Source organism: Bubalus bubalis, chromosome 3 (assembly GCF_019923935.1).
Source record: "Bubalus bubalis isolate 160015118507 breed Murrah chromosome 3, NDDB_SH_1, whole genome shotgun sequence".
In the NCBI taxonomy this organism is placed as follows: Eukaryota; Metazoa; Chordata; class Mammalia; order Artiodactyla; family Bovidae; genus Bubalus; species Bubalus bubalis.
This window is the reverse complement of record NC_059159.1, coordinates 101,619,480-101,646,926: the sequence shown is the minus strand read 5'-3', so window position 1 is coordinate 101,646,926 and position 27,447 is coordinate 101,619,480. Positions and strand designations below refer to the sequence as shown.

The 27,447-nt window shown below is 40.8% G+C and overlaps 2 protein-coding genes across 8 annotated transcripts in view; both read left to right on the top strand.

Annotated features, from left to right (window-relative positions):
* Positions 1-16,005, top strand: part of PDCD1LG2 (programmed cell death 1 ligand 2) — a 129,100-nt gene extending 113,095 nt beyond the window's left edge. For both annotated transcript variants that reach the window (XM_025279087.3, XM_006080601.4), the window contains exons 7-8: positions 15,085-15,149; positions 15,874-16,005. In XM_025279087.3, the coding sequence (XP_025134872.2) occupies positions 15,085-15,149; position 15,874 (66 nt within the window). In that variant the 3' untranslated portion in view covers positions 15,875-16,005. The remainder of the gene's footprint in view (positions 1-15,084; positions 15,150-15,873) is intronic.
* Positions 16,006-16,469: 464 nt separating this feature from the next.
* Positions 16,470-27,447, top strand: part of RIC1 (RIC1 homolog, RAB6A GEF complex partner 1) — a 141,739-nt gene continuing 130,761 nt past the window's right edge. For 3 of the 6 annotated variants that reach the window (XM_045165035.1, XM_045165029.1, XM_045165030.1), the window contains exon 1: positions 16,470-16,827. In XM_045165035.1, coding sequence (XP_045020970.1) covers positions 16,684-16,827 — 144 coding nt within the window. In that variant the 5' untranslated portion in view covers positions 16,470-16,683. The remainder of the gene's footprint in view (positions 16,828-27,447) is intronic. The other 3 variants (XM_045165033.1, XM_045165031.1, XM_045165028.1) reach the window with 1 other exon arrangement.

Below are 27,447 nucleotides of genomic sequence, written 5' to 3'. Positions count from 1 at the left end.
TATCTATTTTAGAGGGATTTTAGCACAAGTATACCAGAAAGCACAAACATGAATGTTCATGGTAGCATTTCTATAATAGTAAAAAACAAACAAATAAAATTCAGCCCAAATGCATCAGTCAGGGTTTGTTCGAAGAAGCAGAACCACTGTGAGAAATTAATGCAATAAGGGATTTATTATAGGAGATTTAACTGTACGCAATTCCAGAAGCTGGCTGCACTGTCTATGTGAAGCTGTTGTTCCTGTATCTGATACTAGAGCTAAAGTCCACAGGACGGGAAGACAGGATGTGAAGTGGGGGGAGCAAGGACATACCGGAACCCACAAGGGTAGACTGGAATCTGCACTAGTCTTTCCCTCCTCCCAAACCCCTGGTGACATTCATCGTGGAGTTAAACACACACCTGGCCCAAGAGTTGGAGAAGCTGAAGCTGACAATATGAAAGGAATTGGGGAGCTATGGGCCTGCAGGGACTTCCTCCATATAAGGAAATAGGGCCACTCCTTCACTGCTACCTTCTTTACTGAGCACAAAATGTCTCTTTGTCTTTTCACATAACCCTGAGAGGCCCAGAGAAGTGAAGTGACCTGCGACCTATAGAAGCCTACTTTTAAGCAGTGTCTTTCTGCATCTTTCTGCATTTCTTCTCAAGAGAGCTCATTTCAATATTTTGGATCTGAGTATCTGCTATTCCTCCTCTCCTAAGGACATCCCTGACACAGGTACTTGTGCCTGTTGCCTCTCATGATACCGTATAAGCAGGCTTAGGTAGCTTTGTAATAACAGATCTTCTTACATGATTAGCTGCCAAGGAAGTTCCTCATTCCACTGTAAACAGATGTCATCTTAGGACCGATTTCCTCCCGAATAACATAATCTTATCTAAATTTGAGCATTGCATCCAAATGTACATTTTATTTAAATGTGAATTGCTGGCTTTCAGCTAAAGACAAATTCTCAAACCTCTGTCCAAATTTGGTACCAAATTATCCATGGTTACTCCGCAACTACTAATCTAGGGGGGGGAAACACTCTTTGGCAGAAGAGGAAGTCAGTTCCCAACCTTCATTTCTCTATTCTCAGAGACATCGGGATGAAGTTTAAATCCATTACCAAAACATAACAATAGAATTAAAATTATTTAAGAGAGAGACTAAGTCTTTGCCAATTCATTTATTTTGAGCAAAAATAATACAATAAAGTTCCAGTACTGGGAAAGAATTTGGCTAATATTCTTAAGAACAATATCACAATATGTTAACTTGAAGTGACTTTTTCCCCCTCTGTATCTAAAAGTGTAGGGCCAAGGGTAATTAATCAGAAGTGAATGCAATTTTATATTAGATGTTTTGCTGTGGCTTTAGATTGTAAATAACAAACACTTTAGTTTAAATCATTTCAGTGAGTGAAAATCTGATTCTGTAAAGTAACAAATTAGAAGTTAGTGATTTTAATTTGCAATTCTTTTCTCTGTAAAACTGTTTGTCATAAAAGTCTTCACATGGTGAGTTCTGCTACTGACTTTAAAATATAATTTAACTCACCAAAATATGATTCATAGTCCAGTTTTTCAGAGATGTATTTTTTGTACAAAGTGAGATATGTTCGTATTTCTTTCATTTCTAAATCTCTTTCTTTATTCTTTTTTGCTAATTTATTTTCACTGTAAGATAATTTTTTGTAAATATGGTACTTACTGACTTATATTCTAGTATGGTTATTATTCAGAAACATCAAAAGAGAGAGAGAGACCAAGTTCCTCCTGCAAGGGAGCCATCAGTCACTAAAACCACCAGTCGACTGAGCATAAGACAGTTCTACATACAAGCAATAACTGGCTGCTTTGACTTTCTCTTTCTTTACTCCTTTGGGTCTATACTTGAGGAGTTAACATATCTAGATATTTGTACCTGGGCTCTGAGTACCTGCCATGAGAACTAGATTCAAAACAGAGATTAAGGTAAGGAAGTTTATTAGGACGTGCTTTTGGAATCAAACCAATCTATTGCTCTGGACTAGACCAATACTATTGTTTTGTTTATTTATTAATTTATTTTTGGCTGCACTGGGTCTTCATTGCTATGTGCTGGCTCTCTCTAGTTGCTGAGAGGGGGCCTACTCTCCAATTGCAATACATGGGCTTTTCACTGCAGTGGCTTCTCTTGTTGCGGAGCATGGGTGGTAGAAGCAGGGGGATATAAGATCCAGCTGTTCCTTTCCATGTGGATATTCTCTTTTGAATATTGATTTTGGAGGATATGTGTTTATTTTAATTAAAGAAGGCAACATTTTTTAAATCAAGGGCCTATAAATATTAGTGGCTAAACATTTTCAAAAATTTGAAATTCAATCACAATCTTCATTATCAATGAGCAATTTAGAAGAACATAGCATTGTTACTGAAACAAATTTACTATATTTTCCAGACACTATCTTAAGAATTGAAAAACTGGTGGTTTTTGCTTTTTGGAAAATATGATACATTTTCTTCTCAAAGTTTCCTTTTGTTTTTGCCTTATGTGGCCTCATAGCTCTCTCCATGCCCTGTGTATCGCTTTCCAAAATCTGTTCTTGCTGTCAGGTAGAGAAATTTAGCAACAAAGAAAAATCTAAACAGGACCCACCCAGCTTTTATATCCTACATGGCTGAACTTTAATGAAAGTTTGAGTTTTTCCAAAATCTGGTCTTCACTGACTGGGGAGGAAAACCAGCTTGGGGAAAAAAAAAAAAAAAAAAAGCCTTCAGCATGTGAACCATGTAATTTTATTTGAACTCAGGAATTCCAAAAATACTTGCTTATTGAAAACACAGTTATGTTTTTGTGTTGAAACTTGTTATGGAGAAGGATAAGCGCTAGTTCTTTCCTCCACTACTTTTTCTCATAAACATAAAAAAAATTATTTCAGTGGCTGGGCAGAAAAATAATATGGAGGGGATGAGTCGGACCATGTTCTGTCCTGAAACCTATGCCTTCCTTGGGAGATCCGTATCTATTTTGTGGAATCTACTGAGCCCCACTCAGCTTCAGATAACCCTTTCCCCCTCTGATGAGAATTCAGGGCTCCCTCTGGCCTGATCTTCAAGACCAGTTGGCTCACTGTTCTACTTGCTGACGTCAGTGTAAATGCTGTGCCAGTAGCAAGACTAGAACTTCTGGGTTCCTGCAGGGCAAACTGGCCAAGCAGAACATTTTAAGGTCTGGTCAGGTTTAAGGGGATCCAGTGTTAAGAATAATATTAATAACTAGCATTTGGGGGAATATATACTATGTGTCAGTCGCAATACTGGATGTTTGTTGTTGTTGTTTTAATGTGAATTACCTTATTTAATCCCCACAACAATCCTTTGTGGTATTTGATGCTTAGGGAAGTTTAAGAACCCAGAGTTTGAAACCAATCAGCCTGTCTCCAGAGCTCTTGATCTTCTTCCGTATTCTGCGAGCCCTGACATTTATTAATGGGTCTCCATGTACTAGATTGGAATCTCAGGCACCAGGGTAGCAGATGCTGTTGGTGCCCTGCCCATGTCTCATTGAGGCTGTACCAATTGCCAGCAACTGCACCACCGATCAGTGACTTTTTCTAGCGCTTCGAGGTCCAGCTGTGAGTACGGAGGTTGGGTGTGCGGCGATTTAGTGCCTCCCAGGAGCAGCCCTTAACTACTGATTGGTAGGAGCTGGTTTATAAATCTCCAGTGCCCTTGCTTCTCAGATGCAGTAATTCAGAAGTATGGGATCTACACTGGTTCCCAGAATTCCCCAGAGGGACTAACCACCCATTACCCATAGTGCTCATGTGCTTGAAAACACTCTCCTCATTGGTTGTCTTCCCATTCTTGCGTATTTCCCTGCTGGCATTTCCTGATACCAACACCGAAGTGAACTATTGGCATGTGTATTCTTGTTGGCTTCTAGGGGAACCAAAACGAAGACAAAGAGTAAAGGGAAGGAGGGTCTGTGAAGAAGGAGGAGGCAGGTGGAGGAGCTGCTGCATTTCTGGAAAGAGCACAGGGTTGCTTCTGTAGAAAGTAGCCTCATAGGTGGTTCCCTGCTCTTGAAGGCGACAGTGTCTTTGTGAGACATGAGAGAAAGGTTTCGAAGGATTATTGAATATTGACACACTGGATGGCTCTTTTACGGCTCACTTGGTGGAATGTTTGTCAGAGGTCTCTTTTGCTCCATTGTTTTTAAGTGTACTTTTGCCTAGCGTTTTAGTTGGAAGTAAGAGAAGCTTCCCTGGTGGCTCAGACAGTAAAAGAATCTGCCTGCAATGCAGGAGACCTGGGTTTGATCCCTGGGTTGGGAGGATCCCCTGGAGAAGGGAACGGCAACCCACTCTGGTATTCTTGCCTGGAGAAACCCATGGACAGAGGAGCCTGGGGGCTACAGTCCATGGGGTCACAGAGTTGGACACAACTGAAGCGACTTAGCACAAACGCACAACAGGTAAACTGTTTTTTATTTCCTTGATCATGGAAGGATGTGGGCTTAATAACAAATATATACTGGCAGTGGCCAGCTTCTTCCAATACACCTGGCTGATAGAAGATGTTTCTTTCTACCTGGTTAAGGTAAAAACCTGGAGGGAGCTCTTCCCACCTTTGTCAGTTTTCTTGTCTTTATTACAGAGGGGAAAACCTCTGAGAACCGTAATCTTGCTTGGGATTGGTAAAGTGTAGGTTGAGGGGAGAAAGTGTAATGCTCCCTTCCTCAGGGTCCTGCAGAAATTGCTCTCTGATGGGAAGCAACAGACAGTGCAGCACACAATCAAACCCCAAGGGCCTTTCACAGGAAACAGCCTGCATTTGCTCACTTTCTAAAAATGCCCACTGAGTAGGGGAGAGTCTTCCTTGGTGAATCATGTATTGAATGATGTGGTGCATTAATGTTGTTGAAATACTATCCAACTGCTAAAAGGCTAATTTCTTGATTCATTTTATAGATTCAACATCCTACTTAAGTGATGTAATTCCTTCTTCCCTCTCTTCCTTCCATGGCTTATTAATATTTTCACATGACCTTTTGGATAGATTATCATTTCATTTTTGCTTAAGATATAAAGGATGTTATTTGCTAGGTGAATATGAAAATGCCAATTTCATTCATTTTCTTAGCAAGGCAATTTTTCTGCATGAAGGATTCATAAAAAATATTTTTAGGAATTGAAAAAAATAGTTAAGTCTGCCTGATATAAAATATGTATATTTTATTAGTGAGAAAATAAGTTTGTAGAGAGAGACTGTATTCAAGTTGTTAAGTGTTAGTGTTCTGGGTTCAAATTTTGACTCCACCACTTCCTTCTTTACTCTGAACCTTGAGCCTCTCTGAGCCTTAGTTTCTTCACCTGTAAAGTAAGGATAATAATAGCTACCTCATATGGTTGTTCGGAGAAGGCAATGGCAACCCACTCCAGTACTCTTGCCTGGAAAATCCCATGGATGGAGGAGCCTGGTAGGCTGCAGTCCATGGGGTCGCTAAGAGTCGGACACGACTGAGTGACTTCACTTTCACTTTTCACTTTCATGCATTGGAGGAGGAAATGACAACCCACTCCAGTGTTCTTGCCTGGAGAATCCCAGGGATGGCAGGGCCTGGTGGGCTGCCATCTATGGGGTCGCACAGAGTCGGATACGACTGAAGCGACTTAGCAGCAGCAGCAGCAGCATATGGTTGTGAGGATGATAAACATTAAGCATTATAAAATGCTTAGAGCAGTATCTAGCACATGATGAGAGCTGAATACTTGTTATTATTATTACCATTTGTGTAATAGCACTCATCATTAGGAAGTTCTTTGTGTCTAATTCAAAATATGCTTCTAAGGGCATAGATTACTCTGACCTTTCAGTCTCCAGCATCATTAAAAAAAAAAGAATCTGACAAGATAGGTATTAGCATCTCCACTCCACAGATAAGGAATAGTTAAAGGTAGTTTAGAGGGCTAACAAGGCAACACAAAGGTGATGAACAAGGCCAAGTAGTCCATAAGCATGGGCTCCACTCACTCATGAGGACTGCTATTGAATGACCTAAAGTTACTTCAACCCCTTGGTATCCCCTGGTCTCTACAGTGGAGTTGTTACACCCTTTGGATAGCTCTTTCACCAGGAAATCAAGAAAATTCAGATTTTCTGGAAGAGAATTCATGCCCACACTTCCTCAGAATCCAGTGTACCAGGATTTTGACTTGTTTGTATGCTGATAGGAGAACTGTATAGAGATTCTAGCCTACATATAGAGTACAGACAGAAGGCACTTTAGCTTTTAACTCCTAATCAACTCTTTATTAGCTCTTATTAATATGCATGAGAATCTTGTGGGTATTTGTTTAAAATGTTAATTCTTGGGCCACACCGTGAAGGGATTCTGACTCAGGAAGCCTGGGATTCGGTCATGGAAGCTGCATTTTATTTTATATTGTTTTGTGTGTGGCAGATTCTCTTTTCTTTTTTAAATTGAAGTATAATTATATACAATATTACATGTTATAGGTGTATAATACAATGATTCACTATTTTAAAGGTTATACTCCATTTATGGTTATCATAAAATACTGGCTATATTCCTTATGCTGTACAATATATCCTTGTAGCTTATTTTATATACAATAGCTTATAGATATCTGCATTTTAAGTGTATCTCCAGACAGTTCTGATGCAGGTGATAAGTGGACCACAATTTGGGAAAATTGATCTCCTCAATAACAAATTAACATACAAAATAGCTATTTTTTCTGATTAAAAAAGAAAAAATATTACCATTTTTCTGCTTATAAAAGGAAAAAAAAAAAAAACAGAAAATGCCAGGAATGAAAAAGAAAAGAAAACTATGCATAATTATATTTTCTAGAGATGAGTACTGCAAATATTTTGATGGATTTCCCTTTAGTTTTATTTTTTAATGTGTAGCCACTTTTTCATATCCTTTAGTACTTATAATCAAATGTATTAAATGTGGTTTCATAGATATGTCCCTTTTATGTTAAGTCTTTAGTGGTTTTATAAATTGGAATGAAAAAGAAAAGAAAACTATGCAAAATTATATTTTCTAGAGATGAGTACTGCAAATATTTTGATGTCTTTCCCTTTAGTTTTATTTTTTAATGTGTAGCCACTTTTTCATATCCTTTAGTACTTATAATCAAATGTATTAAATGTGGTTTCATAGATATGTTCCTTTTATATTAAGTCTTTAGTGGTTTTATAAATTAATTTTATGTTTTAAATATATGTAAACTTACTCTATGAAATCTTGGAGAAGGCAATGGCACCCCACTCCAGTACTCTTGCCTGGAAAATCCCATGGACGGAGGAGCCTGGTAGGCTGCAGTCCATGGGGTCGCTGAGGGTCGAACACGACTGAGCAACTTCACTTTCACTTTTCACTTTCATGCATTGGAGAAGGAAATGGCAACCCACTCCAGTGTTCTTGCCTGGAGAATCCCAGGGACGGCGGAGCCTGGTGGGCTGCCGTCTATGGGGTCACACAGAGTCGGACACGACTGAAGTGACTTAGCAATAGCAATAGCACTCTATGAAATCTACTTACATTCTTGTTGAGGCTGGAGATTGGACTAGATAATATTTCAGGCCCATTCTGATTAAGAACTCATACTTGTGAGATTCGTGTAATTCTTTGAGTGTAAGAATTAACCCCATTCAAACCTGATACAGAATCTAAAATTACATTCTCCAAAACTTAAGCTCAAAGATTTGCTCTTGGACTTTGTCTTTCTCTACAGATCTGCTGATGTGACATTATATCAAAGGTAATAATAACATTTGTTCAAAGATGATATACACATGGCCAACAGCTATGTAAAAAGCTGTTCAATATCACTAATCATCAGAGAAATTAAAATCAAAACCCAAAATGGATATTATCTCACATTCATGAAGACAGCTACTATTAAAGAAGCAGAAAATAACAAGTGTTGGTGAGGATGTAGAGAAATTAAAACCCTGTGCACTGTTGCCTAGGTTGAAAAATGGTTCAACGTCTATGAAAAACAGTATTGGAAGTTCCTCAAAAAATTAAAAATGGCACTACCATATGATCCAGTCATCCCCTTTCTGGGTGTATTTCTAAAGGAACTGAAAGCCGGGACTTGAACAGATGTTTGTGCACCAAAGTTCCCAGCAGCTTTATTCACAGTAGCCAAAGTGTAGAAACAACCCAAGCATCCACATATGGATGAATGGATAAACAGAATGTGTAATATATTTATACAATGGGTATTTGCCTTAAAAAAGAATGACATACTATCACATGCTACATACAACATGGATGAATCTTAAGGACATTATACTAAGTGAAACAAGCCAGTTGCAAAAAAGACAATTATTGTATGATTCCACTTATATGAGGTGGAAACTAAGCTAGTCAAACTCACAGAAACAGAAAGTAGAATGGTGGTTATTAGGGGCTGGGAGGCAGGAGGAAAGAGAAGCTATTGTTGACAAGATATATAGTTTCAGTTTTACAAAATGGAAAGTTCTGGTGATCTGTTTCAGACAGGGTGAATATACTAAAAATAGTTCAGTTCAGTTGCTCAGTCATGTCTGACTCTTTGTGACCCCATGGACTGCAGCACTCCAGGCTTCCCTGTCCATCATGAACTCCCAGAGCTTAGAACTCCTAGAGCTTACTCAAACTCATGTCCATCGAGTCGGTGATGCCATCCAACCATCTCAACCTCTTTCGTCCCCTTATCCTCCTGCCTTCGATCTTTCCCAGCATCAGGGTCTTTTCCAATGAGTCAATTCTTCACATCAAGTGGCCAAAGTATTGGAGTTTCAGCTTCAGCATCAGTCCTTCCAATGAATATTCAGGACTGATTTCCTTTAGGATTGACTGGTTGGATCTCCTTGCAGTCCAAGGGACTCTCAAGAGTCTTTTCCAATACCACAGTTCAAAAGCATCAGTTCTTTGGCACTCAGCCTTCTTTCTAGTCCAACTTACACCCATACATGACTACTGGAAAAACCATAACTTTGACTAGATGGATCTTTGTTGGCAAAGTAATGTTTCTGCTTTTTACTATGCTGTCTAGATTTGTCATAGCTTTCCTTCCAAGGATTGAGCGTCTTTTAATTTCATGGCTGCAGTCACCATCTGCAGTGATTTTGGAGCCCAAGAAAATAAAGTCTGTCACTGTTTCCATTGTTTCTGAATCTATTTGCCATGAAGTGATGGGTCTGGATGCCATGATCTTAGTTTTTTGAATGTTGAGTTTTAAGCCAGCTTTTTCACTCTCCTCTTTCACTTTCATCAAGAGGCTCTTTAGTTCCTCTTCACTTTCTGCCATGAGTGGTGTCATCTGCATATCTGAGGTTATTGATATTTCTCCTGGCAATCTTGATTCCACTTTGTGGTTCATCCAGCCCGGCATTTTGCATGATGTACTCTGCACATAAGTTAAGTAAGCAGCATGACAATATATAGCCTTGATGTATTCCTTTCCCAATTTGGAACTAGTCTGTTGTTCCATGTCTGGTTCTAACTGTTGCTTCTTGACGTGCATACAGGTTTCTCAGGAGGCAGGTAAGGTGGTCTGGTATTTCCATCTTTTTAAGAATTTTCCACAGTTTGTTGTGATCTACACTGTCAATGATGCAGAAATAGATGTTTTTCTGGAATCTCTTGCTTTTTCTATGATCCAACAGATGTTGGCAATTTGACCTCTGGTTCCTCTGCAATTTTCAAATCTAGCTTGAACATCTGGAAATTCTCGGTTCATGCATTGTTTAAGCCTAGCTTGGAGAGTCTCATTTTCATCCATTAAGGGTTATTAATAATAAGCCATTCTGGCTTTATGGTTAATTAAATGATTCTTAGTAAAATTTAGCACTATTTACCGTGAGGAGGACTTTGAACAAGGTAGACTGGTTAATCACATTTTCATTTACTGAAATTTAAAAAAATTTAAATGTTTGTACTTTTTAAATAAAAATTTCAACCCTATGGAAAAGTTGAGTGAATAACATGTTAAGTTCCCTAGTAGCCATCACTTAGCTTCAAATATAATCAACTCATGGCCAACTTTGTTTCATACATACTTCCACCTTCTCCACTCACCCCCAGATTATCTTGAAGCACAACCCAGACATCGTATTATTTCAGCTGAGATATTATCAATCTTCAGGAGGGCATAAATGCTAATCAAGAATCCATCCCAGAAGCAAATACATTAGCAAATATAAATACAAAAGTATCATACAAAAAATACAAAAAAGCAAATACAAAAATATCATCAAGTTGCATGTTTAAAGCATATTAAACAATCCAAAACTAAAGCAGTATCATATTCAGTGAATATTGTGATAGGCTCTTATAGAGGTCCCCCCAAGTTGGGAGTGGTGTGTGCAGAATCAGAATCCAGTCAGTTTGTACCGTCATAAGAAGTCTTTTGGACTCTGTGGGAGAGGGCAAGGGTGTGATGGTTTCGGAGAATGGCATTGAAACACATATATTATCATATGTGAAACGGATCGCAGGTTTGATGGGTGATACAGGGTGCTTGGGGCTGGTGCACTGGGATGACCCAGAGAGATGGGATGGGAAGGGAGGTGGGAGGGGGTTCAGGATGGGGAACACATGTACACCTGTGGCGGATTCATGTCAATGTATGACAAAACCAATACAATGTTGTAAAGTAATTAGCCTCCAAAATAAAGAAAGAAAGAAAGAAGTCTGTGAATGTGTGAAGGGCAGAGAGCCTACTTTTAGTTTGATGACTCAGAGTGCTTTTCCTCCTAATCCTTCTCTCACCAGTCTTGCGACAGTGCCTGAAGCTCCACATTACTACATTCCTCTCTTTGATTTGCCTGCACTGTAGGCCTCATTTAAAGCACAAAAGTGGGGCATTATCAATCATTAGTAACTTTGTCTTATGGAATTTTTTTTCATTACAAAAGTAACATGTATTCATTATAGACAATTTGGAAAACACAAAAAACCCTCCCAAAGAACACAAAAAAGCACCCATCAGATCAGATCAGATCAGTCGCTCAGTCGTGTCCGACTCTTTGCGACCCCATGAATCGAAGCACGCCAGGCCTCCCTGTCCATCACCAACTCCCGGACTTCACTCAGACTCACGTCCATTGAGTCAGTGATGCCATCCAGCCATCTCATCCTATGTCATCCCCTTCTCCTCCTGTCCCCAATCCCTCCCAGCATCAGAGTCTTTTCCAATGAGTCAACTCTTCGCATGAGGTGGCCAAAGTACTGGAGTTTCAGCTTTAGCATCATTCCTTCCAAAGAAATCCCAGGACTGATCTCTTTCAGAATGGACTGGTTGGATCTCCTTGCACTCCAAGGGGCCTCTCAAGAGTCTTCTTCAACACCACAGTTCAAAAGCATCAATTCTTTGGCGCTCAGCCTTCTTCACAGTCCAACTCTCACATCCATACATGACCATAGGAAAAACCATAGCCTTGGCTAGACAGACCTTTGTTGGCAAAGTAATGTCTCTGCTTTTGAATATGCTACCTAGATTGGTCATAACTTTCCTTCCAAGGAGTAAGCTTCTTTTAATTTCATGGCTGCAGTCACCATCTGCAGTGGTTTTGGAGCCCAGAAAAATAAAGTCTGACATTGTTTCCACTCTTTCCCCATCTATTTCCCATGAAGTGATGGGACTGGATGCCACGATCTTCGTTTTCTGAATGTTGAGCTTTAAGCCAACTTTTTCACTCTCCACTTTCACTTTCATCAAGAGGCTTTTGAGTTCCTCTTCACTTTCTGCCATAAGGGTGGTGTCATCTGCATATCTGAAGCTATTGATATTTCTCCCGGCAATCTTGATTCCAGCTTGTGTTTCTTCCAGTCCAGCGTTTCTCATGATGTACTCTGCATAGAAGTTAAATAAACAGGGTGACAATATACAGCCTTGACGTACTCCTTTTCCTATTTGGAACCAGTCTGTTGTTCCATGTCCAGTTCTAACTCTTGCTTCCTGACCTGCATACAGATTTCTCAAAAGGCAGGTCAGGTGGTCTGGTATTCCCATCTCTTTCAGAATTTTCCACAGTTTATTGTGATCCACACAGTCAAAGGCTTTGGCATAGTCAATAAAGCAGAAATAGATGCTTTTCTGGAACTCTCTTGCTTTTTCCATGATCCAGCAGATGTTGGCAATTTGATCTCTGGTTCCTCTGCCTTTTCTAAAACCAGCTTGAACATCAGGAAGGTCATGGTTCACATACTGCTGAAGCCTGGCTTGGAGAATTTTGAGCATTACTTTACTAGCGTGTGAGATGAGTGCAATTGTGCAGTAGTTTGAGCATTCTTTGGCATTGCCTTTCTTTGGGATTGGAATGAACACTGACCTTTTCCAGTCCTGTGGCCACTGCTGAGTTTTCCAAATTTGCTGGCATATCGAGTGCAGCACTTTCACAGCATCATCTTTCAGGATTTGGAATAGCTTAATTGGAATTCCATCACCTCCACTAGCTTTGTTCGTAGTGATGCTTTCTAAGGCCCACTTGACTTCACATTCCAGGATGTCTGGCTCTACGTCAGTGATCACACCATCGTGATTATCTGGGTCGTGAAGATCTTTTTTGTACAGTTCTTCTGTGTATTCTTGCCATCTCTTCTTAGTATCTTCTGCTTCTGTTAGGTCCATACCATTTCTGTCCTTTAAAACACCAATATTTTAGTGAATTTTCTTCCCTTTTCTCCTAGGCATTTTTATTCATTTTTTTTCATGAACATGGGATATTTTACATACCGCCTTTTTTGTGCTTTCATTCAGTTCAGTTCAGTTGCTCAGTCGTGTCTGACTCTTTGCAACCCCATGAATCGCAGCATGCCAGGCCTCCCTATCCATCACCAACTCCCGGAGTTCACTGAGACTCACGTCCATCGAGTCAGTGATGCCATCTCATTCTCTGTCGTCCCCTTCTCCTCTTGCCCCCAATCCCTCCCAGCATCAGAGTCTTTTCCAATGAGTCAACTCTTCACATGAGGTGGCCAAAGTACTGGAGTTTCAGCTTTAGCATCATTCCTTCCAAAGAACATCCAGGGCTAATCTCCTTTAGAATGGACTGGTTGGATCTCCTTGCAGTCCAAGGGACTCTCAAGAGTCTTCTCCAACACCACAGTTCAAAAGCATCAATTCTTCAGCACTCAGCTTTCTTCACAGTCCAACTCTCACATCCATACATGACGACTGGAAAAACCATAGACTTGACTAGATGGACCTTTGTTGGCAAAGTAATGTCTCTGCTTTTGAATATGCTATCTAGGTTGGTCATAACTTTCCTTCCAAGGAGTAAGCGTCTTTTAATTTCATGGTTGCAGTAACCATCTTCAGTAATTTTGGAGCCCAAAAAACTAAAGTCTGACACTGTTTCCGCTGTTTCCCCATCTATTTGCCATGAAGTGATGGGACCAGATGCCATGATCTTAGTTTTCTGAATGTTGAGTTTTAAGCCAACTTTTTCACTCTCCTCTTTCACCTTCATTAAGAGGCTTTTTAGTTCCTCTTCACTTTCATTACTTCATAATATATACTGAATATACTTCTATGTGATTAAATTTTCTTCCCCTTAACTTTTATTTTTGCAAAATATTTCATTGTAAGGAAGGACTATAACTAATGTCTTTTGAAGGACATTTAGATTATTTCCTCTTAGCTATCTTCGTGGGGTATCTTCTTAAAGCTAAACTCTGTGCATACTGGTGTTTATTTCTTAAAAAAATCACTAAAGGAAAAGAAACTGTTGGTTCCAAAGGTAACATGTCTTTAAGCTCTCTCTCTCTTTTTAAAAATGTAATACCAGCTACTCTCTGAGCTTCCCTGGTGGCTCAGACAGTAAAGAATCTGCCTGCAATGTGGGAGACCTGGGCTCTATCCCTGGTTTGGGAAGGTCCTCTGGAGAAAGGTATGACAACCCACTCCAGTGTTCTTGCCTGGAGAATCTTAATGGACAGAGAAGCCTGGCAGGCTGCAGTCCATGGGGTTGCAGAGTAGGACACAGCTAAGCGACTAAGCACACAGCACACCAGCTACTCTTTAGAAAAATTGCACCAACTATTCTTCCAGCAACAGTTTATAAATGTACCTCTGTTCCTGTGCCCCAACACTATTGCTTGTAATTAAAAAGAGTCTGTTAGTTTGATACATGAAACCTTGTACCTATTAGATTTCCCTTACACTTTAGTCTTAGCTCAGAATAGAGTTCAATAAGTTTGACTTGAAAGTGATGGTGATGTGCAGAAAGGAAGAGAAGGTATATCTAGAGCATAGGAATTGCTAGTGTATTTTACAGATTAATGTTAGACTGTGATATCTGAAAGTTTGAAAATCCCATTCATAGGGTTTCTATCACAATGGAGGTGGGGGACTCTTAAGTAAGGGGTTGTGGAGAGAGTCAGATATTTTACTTCGCCCTGGACAGGGAGAAAGGCCTACAGGATCTCACTGCCTGGAGCAACTACCACAGGTCAGTTCAATCTAGAAATCAATAGATCTGTAGAAGGAAGACCAGTTCTTTTCAGAACTGGTGACTTCAGGCATGTTCACCTCTCTGGTCCTGTTAACATCACACCAATATTACCTACCTTGAAGATTAGCTATGGAAGCTATGGAACAAATCAAGTCATGCATTTGAAAATATTTTGCAAACCTTAAATGCTACAAAGAAGTGTGTTAGGGAAATTAGATTATAAATCAGCAAATTAAAACTGAGTGCAATGAAAAGTACTTACAAATTCTTTAAACTGTGTGTGAGTGCAGTTAAATGCTGACATTTTGGAGGCACGTGAGAACAAAGACCCTCTGAAGGACAGCTGGGAGAAATACACCCTCTGGAAATTTTCAAGTGGAACTGGTGCCCTGTAACTTAACTTTAATTTCCTCTCTTTCTGCCAAATGCATAACTGAATCTGAGAATGTTAGATGACTGTATGATGCAACTGTGTTATTTTTCTACAATTTTATATTAGTAAGTCAAGAAACTGCGCTGGGCCTCTTTATTTGTCTAATGGTGCAGTTTAGTTGGATCAGGGTTTCATCCAAATCTTCCTTTGACAAATATTTTCAGTTTACTATCCTTACTATTTAATATGTTCCAGACTGCTATGCTGTTTGTCGGGGAAAAAACACCAGGAAGGAGACACAGTCTGGCCACAAGAGGCTGGTGAGTGGTGAGGCAGTTTAAACTTTGCTTTGAGGAATCCTGGATTCTTTGATCACCTTCTGGGGAATGCAATGAATGTTTAGGAAAATTATGGAAAGTTACATATTTTGCTATGAGTACCAGCTACAATACTACATCTGATATGGATTAAGTTAGTTTCCTTTCTTGCTGTTTATTTATTCATGTGAGTTAACTTAAAAAAAACCCCAAAAACTTGGGCTCTTAAAAAAAAAACTTTTAATTTAAACACAGGGAAAAATTCAGACTGTACAAAGACGCAGATAATGAGAAGAAAGTCTTTTAATCCAGAACCCCATTCCCCTACCCCACATTCCCTCGCCACTCCCGCATCCTCCTTTTCAGAGGTAATCCCAGGGTCAACGCTTAAAGAAACTCTTATTGTTAAGGTGATCCCTGGGGTCCAAAAAGTTAAACATCGAACTACAGAATCGCTAAAGTTGGTTCCAGTTCCAAAATTAAATCACATACTCTACTGAGAGTGCAAAAGAGAAAGCCTTGCCTTGTCTAACATTATGGCTGGTAAATGGACACAAGATTGCAAACCGAATTAAAAAATATACACTACATTTAGAATTCCTGAAGGATAGAGAACAGGATTCAGGCACTTTCACAGCAAGTGGTTTATTTATGAATTGAAATAAAGGCCCCCTCTAGCGTGTAAACTCCATGCGGGCAGGGACTTCACCACCAGCTTTCACTGCAGACCTTGGCATACAACAAGGGTTCACTGGACAAGGGACCCCACAACTCTGCACAGAGACCGCGGCCCACAGGCCAGGACAGGAATTGGAGCAACAAACGTCACGTGAGTCGCCCTCCCCTGCACGTGCCCCCCGACCCAGGCGATGCAGCTCCGGACCCACCCCCACCAGAGACTTCACCAATCAGGGAAGAAAAGTTAAATTTGGCCAGGCAAAGGGCGGTCCCAGATCCTAGTCTCCGAGTAGCTGCGTCTTGCCGGCTCGGCCCACTTGTCGCCGAGTCTCAGGCATTAGTCCTGCCTGCTAGCCTTGACTATACAGCCTACTTAGCAACTGTGAGGCGCAGAAGAACCAGAGCAGGGCTAGGCGCATGCGTGTTGAGCTGAAGTCCAAGGCGGAGTTTCAGACAGCAGAGGGGAGTGAAGATTATCTCCAGTACGCACGCGCGCAGCAGCCCTCACAGGCAAGACACACGCGGCGCTGCGTGGTGACGCCAGTGCGGCCCGAGGAAGGGGCGGGGCCAGGTCCGGGGCGGGACTTCCAGCTCCTCCCGCCCCCTCTCCATCCAGACTCTACCTCCCCCTCCTACCCCCACATTGGGCCCCGTCTGCGCTGGGCTGCCTTCGTCGCTTAGCGTTGTGTCGGCCCGGCCCGGCCCGGCCAGAGGGCAGATGCCCGGAGCTGCCACCGGCGCCGCCGCCGACTCGGCCGGTGGCGGTGTGGGAGACGGGCGTCCGACCCTGGGCCGCTGAGTGTGACGGACGGGGCCGGGGGCCGCCTGGCGCCGCGGCGTCTGAGGCTCCGCGCGGACCATGTATTTCCTGAGCGGCTGGCCCAAGAGGCTGCTCTGCCCTTTGGGGAGCCCGGCCGAGGCGCCTTTCCACGTTCAGTCCGACCCCCAGAGGACTTTCTTCGCCGTACTGGCCCCAGCTCGCCTCAGCATCTGGTACAGTCGGGTAAGTAGAGCCTCTCGCCGCTTCCTCCCGGCTTCCCGGCACCATCCCGCCCCCAACTTCCACCCAGAGTCTGGGACCCCTGCCCCTTCGCACCAGACCCACTCGTCTTCGCCGTCCTTGTTCCACCTCCTTGGTTGCGCGAACCCCCGGATCTGGACACGTCCTCTGGCCAGGGCTCCGGGGGGGATGCCGTCGCTGCTGCCCCAAATCCCTGTACCTCCCTGCGTTGGGCCGGCGGCCGCGCACAGTGCGGACCCCACGCGCTCCTTCGGCCGAGCCCCGATTTTCCTTCTTCTCTCTTCCCCCATTCGCCGAAGAACAAATTTGGTTAAACTTTCCACAACTAGGAATCTGGCCGCTTTTGTGTTTCTAGTCCTACCTTGCTTTAAAGACCATTGTTTTGAAGTTGGGGAAAGCCTGTTGGGCTTTACCCAGTCAGTGCCAGACTTGACATGCGGTGATAACATTTCTACAACTACAGCCAGAGTTGGTTTTTTTGTTTTTTTGTTTTTTTATACTGAAGGTCTGGTAACCCAATTCCTCGCCTTACCCTAACATCTCTCCACTTTTAGGTCAGTTATTTTCTCTGCAGCTCTTGGACTCTTCTGTAGAGAATTATAGGGGGGTTAGTAGGAGCGGAAGTGGGACTCAATCTCTCCGCTCGCCTCTTGGTATTCGCACCTGGAAGTAATAAGATTTGGGAAGCGCTTGAACCAGTGTTCTGTTTTTGCTTTCTGTGAATCGTGCTTTTTTATTTCTTGTATCTAATTAGTGAGTGGTTGAAAGAATAACTTAAAAAATAGCTGGTGGGTTTCCTTATTTTCCTTGAACGCTGCTACAGGTCTGTTGATAAGCAACAGAATAGAGTATAAAAATTTTCCCCTACCCTCCCAAGAGAAGGCGGTGCTAATCTATGTCAGAGTGAAGTTGTTATGCCTTGAAAGCTGATTTTTACCAGGTGGAAATAGGTTTCGATCTTAGCTTTGTTAGATACATGTGAAATACTGGGTTTAATCAAATTAGTTAAAACTGTCACATCTGTGTGACTATTTGAATGCCTGTCTATGCCTTGACTATCCTCACACACAGCCCTGGTAAAAGTAATGATGAGATTTAGGTATTTCTGGTATCTTTTATATGACTGTAATAATTAGGTTTTAAATTATAGTGTTTGCCATTAAGTTTTGGCTGATTTAATTTTTAAATACGTCTCAGAACAAAACAGGGCTTTGTGTTGTTTTGTTGTCACAAAACAGCAATGTGACACTTCTGTCTGGTGCTTGATTGCATGTTTTTATGTATTGCATATCATATGGTTCTTAAATGAGATACTAATTCATTTACATCATGTATGCCACTTGAGTAATTTCTTTTTTTGTTTGTATATATTATTTTTAAGGCATATAAAAAAATAATTAGAAGGTGAATTTTAAATTGCCTTCTTAACTTTAGTAAATAATTTCACTCTAATGTAACAAACTGTAAAGCCTGAAATACAACTTTCCTTAACTCCATAAAGGACAGGCCTAACTTAATTTTATCATCCAACACCTGGTGGCTCAGACGGTGAAGAATCTGCCTGCAATGCAGGAGACTCGGATTCGATCCCTGGGTCAGGAAGATCCCCTGCAGGAGGGAATGGCTACCCACTCCACTATTCTTGCCTGGAGGATTCCATGGACAGTAGAGCCTGGCAGACTGTAGTTCATTGAGTCACAGAGAGTCAGACAGGACTGAGCGACTAACACAACTTAATTTTAGGTGATTGCAGCCATGAAATTAAAAGACGCTTACTCCTTGGAAGGAAAGTTATGACCAACCTAGATAGCATATTCAAAAGCAGAGACATTACTTTGCCAACAAAGGTCTGTCTAGTCAAGGCTATGGTTTTTCCATTGGTCATGTATGGCTGTGAGAGTTGGACTGTGAAGAAAGCTGAGCGCTGAAGAATTGATGCTTTTGAACTGTGGTGTTGGAGAAGACTCTTGAGAGTCCCTTGGACTACAAGGAGATCCAGCTAGTCCATTCTAAAGGAGATAAGTCCTGGGTGTTCTTTGGAGGGAATGATGCTAAAGCTGAAACTCCAGTACTTTGGCCACCTCATGCGAAGAGTTGACTCATTGGAAAAGACTCTGATGCTGGGAGGGATTGGGGACAGGAGGAGAAGGGGACGACATAGGATGAGATGGCTGGATGGCATCACTGACTCGATGGACGTGAGTCTGAGTGAACTCCGGGAGTTGGTGATGGACAGGGAGGCCTGGCGTGCTGTAATTCATGGGGTCGCAAAGAGTCTGACTCGACTGAGCGACTGAACTGAACTGAAACTTAATATGGGCTTCCCTCATAGCTCAGTTGGTAAAGAATCGTCTGGCAATGCTGGAGACCCCGGTTCGATTCCTGGGTTGGGAAGATCCCCTGGGTAAGGGATAGGCTACCCACATTAGTGTTCTTGGGCTTCCCAGGTGGCTCAGTTGGTAAAGAATCCACATCTTTGGTAAAGAATGCACACTCTCCTGCAATGCAGGAGATGTGGGTGTGATCCCTAGGTTGGGAAGATCCCCTGGAGGAGGGCATGGCAACCCATTCTTAATATTCTTGCCTGGAGAATCCCCATGGACAGAAAAGCCTCGTGGGCTGCAGTCCATGGGGTCACTGTCAGACATGACAGTGACTAAGTGCAGTACACAGCATAAACTTAATATGAAGGAAGAATAGACCAGAAGCCTGTAGACTACTTTATTTATCTGTAAAAGAAACAAAAATGTTCCTTGACTGTCTTAGGGATATTGTGAATATTGAGAATATCAGGGTTTTTTTGTGTGTGTTTTGTTTTGCTTTTGGACTTAGATACTAAACAAATCTACGACAGTCCTGGTCAACGTAAAACTGGTCATACCCCTTTCCTTCAAATTCCAATGGTGCTCACAGATTGCCGGGGCCTAACTATCATTAAGATTGTGCAAAAATTTAGGTTGTACAGAGTGTATGGGTTCAGAAGTATGTGAAAGGAAATTCAAGAATACCTTTGAGGAGGCTCCATGGTACTGTAAGTTCACTTATGGTTAACTTTGAACTCTTGACATCACCGTCACTTTAGAAATCAAGTATCGGACGAGATGATTTTAAAGTTTATAACTGGGTGAATGGGGAAACAGGTGCCAGACTCCAGTGTTTGTTTTGATTTTTTAAATTTCTAAACTTAAACTATGTAAGTTAAACCTATGTAAGTTAAGTTAACAAACTTCTTTTAGAAGTGAAAATACCTCTAGCTAAATTGAGTAGCTATCAGTCGTTCCTGTGTAATTTAGAGTGAATGGGTTTAAAATATTTGCATGAGAACATGAAAGCTTTGATTTTGGAGACATTGTATATGCAAGTAATTTTACAGAATAAAGCAAATTTTGTAGATCTGAAGAAGGGTTTTATGGAATTTGAGGTCTAAAAAGCAGCTTGAGGGCATTTAGAGACATGGAGGAACATGCTCAAAAAGATGTGAGGATATAATACAATTTGCGTTCTTAAAATTTTGTTAGGGCTCTTTTAGTAAGTTAAATTCACTTAGGAGGAATGCATTTTTAAAAAGAGAAAACTAGCCTTGTGGGAGGAACGTGCACTTAATAGTCTGGCTGTTTATTTATTTATTTATTTTAATGTCTAAAAGAATAGCTGCCTGGAAAATGTTGATTAGACATGAGGCTATGAAAACAGTAAAATAAAATCTCGAAGAATAACGTGTGTATTTTGTGGGTCTTCTAGTGAGCTTTTATGTACCTCTTATAGTGACTGTTGTATACCGTATGTAGCTGTTTGGGATCCGAGTGTTATAGTCATATCTCTTCAAAATTCTTTCCTGACTTCAAATTTGAGAAGTGTAGTAAAGTGCTTTTTAGATGTGTTGATAACTAAGAGTTTCTGTCAATAGTCATTTTGCTTTTGATTTCATTTTTAGTGTGAGGGTGTGACTCATTTTCATTGTAACGTGTTGGTGTAAATTTGCTTTCTCTACTTAGTGATTCTACTTAGGAGTTTTAAACTACTTGAATTTACAACAGAGATCATTCATATATTTTGGAACCAAAAAAGGGGACTCCAGAAAGGTTTGGTATGTCTGTTAGATTGGGGTACTAGAGATGCGAGTTACTTGATGAAGCAGTTGATGATGTATTTCTGCCAAGGGTATTGTAAAAGGACTGATTTCAGCTTTGAAGATGAAGCTGCTGTTTAAAGCACATTATGATTTATGATTGACATGGGGGTTGTAGGAGATAAATTGTGTTTTGTACTGTATCAGAGAGCCTAGAATTATTCCTCTAATATACTACTTAACTGTGACTATAAAAGTCTCTGTGAACCACAGAATGATACTTTAGAATGCTGTAATTCTAAATTAATCTTATCTTAATTTTCAGGTCATTGATTATTTTAAATATATGGACAGTTTTGTGAAAAAGATAGTTTCAATAGGCAGCGTATGAAAAGGATTAAGGGGACATATTGTATGTGAGAGAAAAACATTCTGTTCAAAGATGCTAGTATGTTAATATAAATGAAAATTTTGTGAGTTATCACTGCTAATAAAAAGGTGAAATAGGTAGAATTACTGGACTTATGAAATATAATAAATTGTCTTTGAGCACCTTGAGTGAAAACTTATCCTCTTTTTGCTGTGTACTAATAATGGAAAACAATGAGATAGATATTCAATCAGGTGTGTGGTTAAGATGTCATGGAAAAACTCAAACAAACTTTTTGGTTAACCCAACAATTTGTACCTGTAATTTTTCCAGCTCTCTCATTTCTCACGCTTTCAACCCTATTTTATTAATGCCTCCAAAGAGCCTTCCTTATAAACCCACTGCTTGAAAGTCATTTAGGGTTCACTGTTGGTTAAAGGATGAAGTTCAAACTCCTTGGTTTAATATCAGAGACTTTCCTCTCTTGGAATGCTCTCTTGCCCTGTCTCTGCCTATCAGAATATTACCCAAACCTTAGCTTCTGTTGAAATCGTGCTCTGAGTCATTCTTTATTTACTATAATTGTTTTTGATGAACACTGTTATTCATTGAGTTCATTGTTTTTGATGAACAGTACTGTTTGTAGTGTAGTTTTTCACACTTGGTTTATTTCTCCAACTGGATTGTAAGTTTCTGGAGAGCAGAAGTGATCTTATTTATTTTTAATTGAAGTATAATTGATTTACAATATTATGTTAATTTATAAGTAATCTTATTTTGTATTTATGTTTTGCACAAAGATGTTTAGTAAGCATTTTAAAAATAATATGAGATATCTGTGCTATGCATAACACATACTTTTTTCAAGTTTTAATAATTTGAAGATTTTTAAATGTTGACATGTAACTTTAAAAATGTGATGATATTAAATTACAACTTAAAATAAGAAAAAATTGTATTAGTGTTATAAAAGTTAAGGTTAATTAAATGCTTTTTTATTATACCCAGCCCAAATTATATTAGAAAAATAGTACATTATTCATAATAGCCAAGATGTGGAAGTAACCTAAGTATCTGTCAATGGATGAATGGATAAAGAAGATGTAGTTTATATGCATAATGGAATATTGTTTAGCCATGAGAAAGGACATCTTAAACTATTTGCAGCATATATGGAAGGACCTAGAAGGCATTATGCTAAGTGAAATAAGTCAAAGAGAAATTACATATATGCGATCTGAAAAAGTGAAATGGATGGAAACATACTAGAATGGTGGATATGAGGGGCTAGGGAGTGGTGGAAAAGGGGAGATGTTGATAGGAGAGTGTAAACTTCAAGCTGTAAACTGAATAAGTTCATGTACAGCATGGTGATTATAGTTGATAATACTGTATTATATGCTTGAAAGTTGCTTAGATGAGAGTAGATTTTCAGTTTTTTCTCTACAAAAAAAGAAATGGTAATTATGTAACATGATGCATGTGTTAGCTAAGACTGGTGGTAATCTTTTTGCAATGTATAAGGGCACCAAATCAACATGTTGTACATCTTAAACAGTGTTTATGCGAATTGTATCTCATTAAAGCTGGGCAGGGGTGGTAGTGGAAGTGCTACCTTATTAAGGGTCTTTAATTATTGGGTAATCTGCAGTTTGCCGGAACTTAAATTACTGTGCAGTATTACATATAGCCAGTTGAACTCCTTGTTCCCAATGTAAATTTATATCGATGTGATCTATAATTTGGTAGTGGGACCACATGTGTGTGCTTTTAGTTTTTCAGTCATGTCTGACTCTTTGCAACCCCATGGACTGCAGCCCACCAGGCTTCTGTGTCCATGGGGATTCTCCAGGCGAGAATATTGGAGTGGGTTGCCATTGGCTTCTCCTGGGGATCTTTCCAACCCAGGGATCGAACCCAGGTCTTCCACATTCCAGGCGGATTCTTTACCAACTGAGCCACCAGGGATAGGTAATCTGTTATTTGTGTGGATTCATTTCAGATTTCTGAGATTAGTATTCATCTTTGCAAGTCTCAGAAAGGGCAGCGGTGGGGGAAGAGTAATTTGGTTCTTCACTATAGGCCTTATCTCGTGTTTGCCTCCTTATCTAGTGTTTGACTATCAGTGCTGGAAAAAATGTATGGAATATTCATACACTACATTTCAGCTTTCTAGATTATCTCCCTCCTTTATTCTGTGATTCACTTATTTATCTAAAGTATGGTCTCAAAGTAGTACAAGTTGCCTGAGAGTCTAGCAGCCTTTAGTTAAAGGTATCTAGCCAGTGAACATAATTTTCATACTAAATTGCCACAAGGAAGAAATTAACTTACCCTGTATATCAGGGTCCAAAATAACGATGTTCCCAAATGAAAAAAATTAAGATTTGGGCCAGTCAGAAACTAACAGCAGCATCAGTAGAGGTGCATGCTTAATGTCAATCAGTATGGTTTCCATTTACTGCATCTTTTAATCACTGAAATAAAAGCTTCTATAAGATTCAAGTCTGTGATTGAGAAGGCTTTCTTTTCTGGTTATCACCTGCACTCTGAAGAGATTTGGTGTGGGCTGGTTCTAAGACTGAAATGTAGTAAGCCTGGGTTGATTACAACCCCAAAACCTTCTGTGCAAGTTATGGCACAGTATTACAGGGACCCCTGACTTTCCTGTGAGAAACGAGGACCTTGAGATGAGATGGAGAGGAAGGAGTTCAGTGCTGATGGTCAGTGTAGTGGAAGAGATTTTAGTGACTGGATTCCCCTCCTCTTACTTCAGATCCTAGTGAAATGGAATGTAGACCTAAAGTGGAACTCCTTGTTGGGAGTCTCTAGTGCCAATCCATGAAAGCTGGAGAATATACATTTCTAAAAGCCTTGAGTCCCTGTTTAACTTCCCACTATACAGGCACTACAAGGAAAGTTTGAAAACTTTTGATGCAAACACAGTAAATTAAAGTTTAAATACTTACTCTGCCAGACACTGGTGCCAAGATGTCAACAGTACACAGAAATAGTTCCTGCCTGCAAGAAGCTTCTGCTTTGGTGAGGGGAGACAGGCAGCAAACATATCCATATGTCAATATAATGAGTGCCGTGGAGAAGAGCAGAGTAAGGCTGTCAGGGGATGTTTGTGTGGCATTGTTGTTTTAGCTAAAGATGGTTGGAGAAAGCTTCCTTAGGGAGGGTGCATTTCAGCAGAGACCTTAAAGAACTAAGTGACCAAGCCACGTAGGTATCTGAGAGAAGAACATTTCAGGTAACTTCAGTTCTGTTGTTCAGTCATGTCCAACACTTTGCAACCCCATGGACTGCAATACATTGGCTTCCCTGTCCTTCACCAACTTCAGGAGGCTGCTCAAACTCATGTCCATCTAGTCGGTGATGCCATCCAACCATCTCATCCTCTGTCGTCCCTTTCTCCTCCTGCCTTCAATCTTTCCCAGCCATCAGGGTCTTTTCCAATGAGTCAGCTCTTGGCATCAGGTGTCCAAAGTATTGGAGCTTCAGCTTCAGCATCAGTACTTTGGATGAATCTTCACAACTGATTTCCTTGAGGATTGACTGGTTTGATCTACTTGCAGTCCGAGGGACTCTCAAGAGCCTTCTCCACCAACACAGTTCAAAAACAGTGAAAAAGTTGGCTTAAAACTCAACATTCAGAAAACAGATCATGGCATCTGGTCCCATCACTTCATGGCAAATAGATGGGGAAACAATGAAAACAGTGAAAGACTTTATTTTTTTTGGTTTCCAAAATCACTGCAGATGGTGACTGCAGCCATGAAATTAAAAGATGCTTGCTCATTGGAAGAAAAGCTATGACCCACCTAGACAGCATATTAGAAAGCAGAAACATTACTTTGCCAACAAAGGTCCGTCTAGTCAAAGCTATAGTTTTTCTAGTAGTCTTGTATGGATGTGAGAGTTGGACTGTAAAGAAAGTTGAGCGCCAAAGAATTGATGCTTTTGAACTGTGGTGTTGGAGAAGACTCTTGAGAGTCCCTTTGACAGTATGGAAATCAAATCAGTCCATCCTGAAGGAAATCAGTCCTGATATTCATTGGACGGACTGATGTTGAAGCTGAAACTGCAATACTTTGGCCACCTGATGTGAAGACCTGACTCACTTGATAAGACCCTGATGGCTGGGAAAGAATGAAGGCAGGAGGAGAAGGGGATGACAGAGGATGAGATGGTTGGATGGCATCACTGACTCGATGGACATGAGTTTGTGTAAGCTTCGGAAGTTGGTGATGGTCAGGGAAGCCTGTTGTGCTGTAGTCCATGGGGTCGCAAAGAGTCAGACACAACTGAGTGACTAAACTGAACTGTTGTCCCATGTTCAGTTCTAACTTTTGCTTCTTGATCTGCATACAGATTTCTCCAGAGGCAGGTAAGGTGGTCTGGTATTTCCATCTCGTGAAGAATTTTCCACAGTTTGTTGTGATTCATACAGTCAACGACTGTGGCATAGTCAATAAAGTAGATGTAGATGTTTTTCTGGAACTCTGCTTTTTCGATGATCCAGCGGCTGTTGGCAATTTAATCTCTGGTTCCTCTGCCTTTTCTAAATCCGGCTTGAACATCTGAAAGTCCATAGTTCATGTACTGTTGAAGCCTGGCTTGGAGAATTTTGAGCATTACTTTGGTAGCCTGTGAGATGAGTGCAATTGTGCAGTAGTTTGAACATGCTTTGGCATTTTCTTTCTTTGAGATTGGAATGAAAAGTGACCTTTTCCAGTCCTGTGGCCACTGCCGAGTTCCAAGTTTGCTGGCATATTGAGTGCAGCACTTTCACAGCATCATCTTTAAGGATTTGAAATAGCTCAACTGGAATTCCATCACCTCCACTAGCTTTGTTCGTAGTGATGCTTTCTAAGGCCCACTTGACTTTGCATTCCAGGATGTCTGGCTCCAGGTGGGTGATCACACCATCATGGTTATCTGGGTCATGAAGATCTTTTCTGTAGAGTGCTTATGTGTGTTGTTGCCACCTGTTAATTTCTTGTGCTTCTGTTAGGGTCATACCATTTCTGTCCTTCATTGTGCCCATCTTTGCATGAAATGTTCCCTTGGTATCTCTAATTTTCTCGAAGAGAAAGATCTTGAAGAGATCTCTAATCCTTCCCATTCTATTGTTTTCCTCTATTTCTTTGCATTGATCACTGAGGAGGGCTTTCTTTTCTCTCCTTGCTATTCTTTGGAACTGGGTATATCTTTCCTTTTCTCCTTTGCCTTTTGCTTCTCTTGTTTTCACAGCTATTTTAAGGCCTCCTCAGACAACCATTTTGCCTTTTTGCATTTCTTTTTCTTGGGGATGGTCTTGATCCCTGCCTCCTGTACAATGTCATGAACCTCCGGCCATAGTTCTTCAGGGACTCTGAATATCAGATCTAATCCCTTGAACCTATTTGTCACTTCCACTGTATAATTATAAGGGGTTTAATTTAGGTCATATCTGAGTGGTCTAGTGGTTTCCCCTACTTCCTTCAATTTAAGTCTAAATTTGGCAATAAGAAGTTCATGATCTGAGCCAGTCAGCTCCCCATCTTGTTTTGCTGACTGTATAGAACTTCTCTCTCTTTGGCTGCAAAGAATATAATCAGTCTGATTTCAGTATTGACCATCTGGTGATTTCCATGTGTAGAGTCTTCTCTTGTGTTGTCGGAAGAGGGTGTTTGCTATGACCAGTGCGTTCTCTCGGCAAAACTCTCTTAGCCTTTGCCCTGCTTCATTTTGTTCTCCAGGGCTAAATTTGCCTGTTACTCCAGGTAATCTCTTGACTCCCTACTTTTGCATTCCAGTGCCCTATAATGAAAAGGACATTTTTTGGGGAGTGTTAGTTCTAGAAGGTCTTGTAGGTTTTCATAGAACCGTTCCCTGATACCTCAGTTGGTAAAGAATCCGCCTGCAATGTGGGAGACCCCGGTTTGATTCCTGTCCAAAAGATCCTCTGGAGAAGGGCTAGGCTACCCACTCCAGTGTTCTTGGGCCTCTCTTGTGGCTCAGCTGGTAAAGAATCCGCCTGCAATGCGGGAGACCTGGGTTCGCTCCCTGGGTTGGAAAGATCCCTTGGAGAAGGGAAAGGCTACCCACTCCAGTATTCTGGTCTGGAGAATTCCATGGACGGTTGATGGGATTGCAAAGAGTCAAACATGACTGA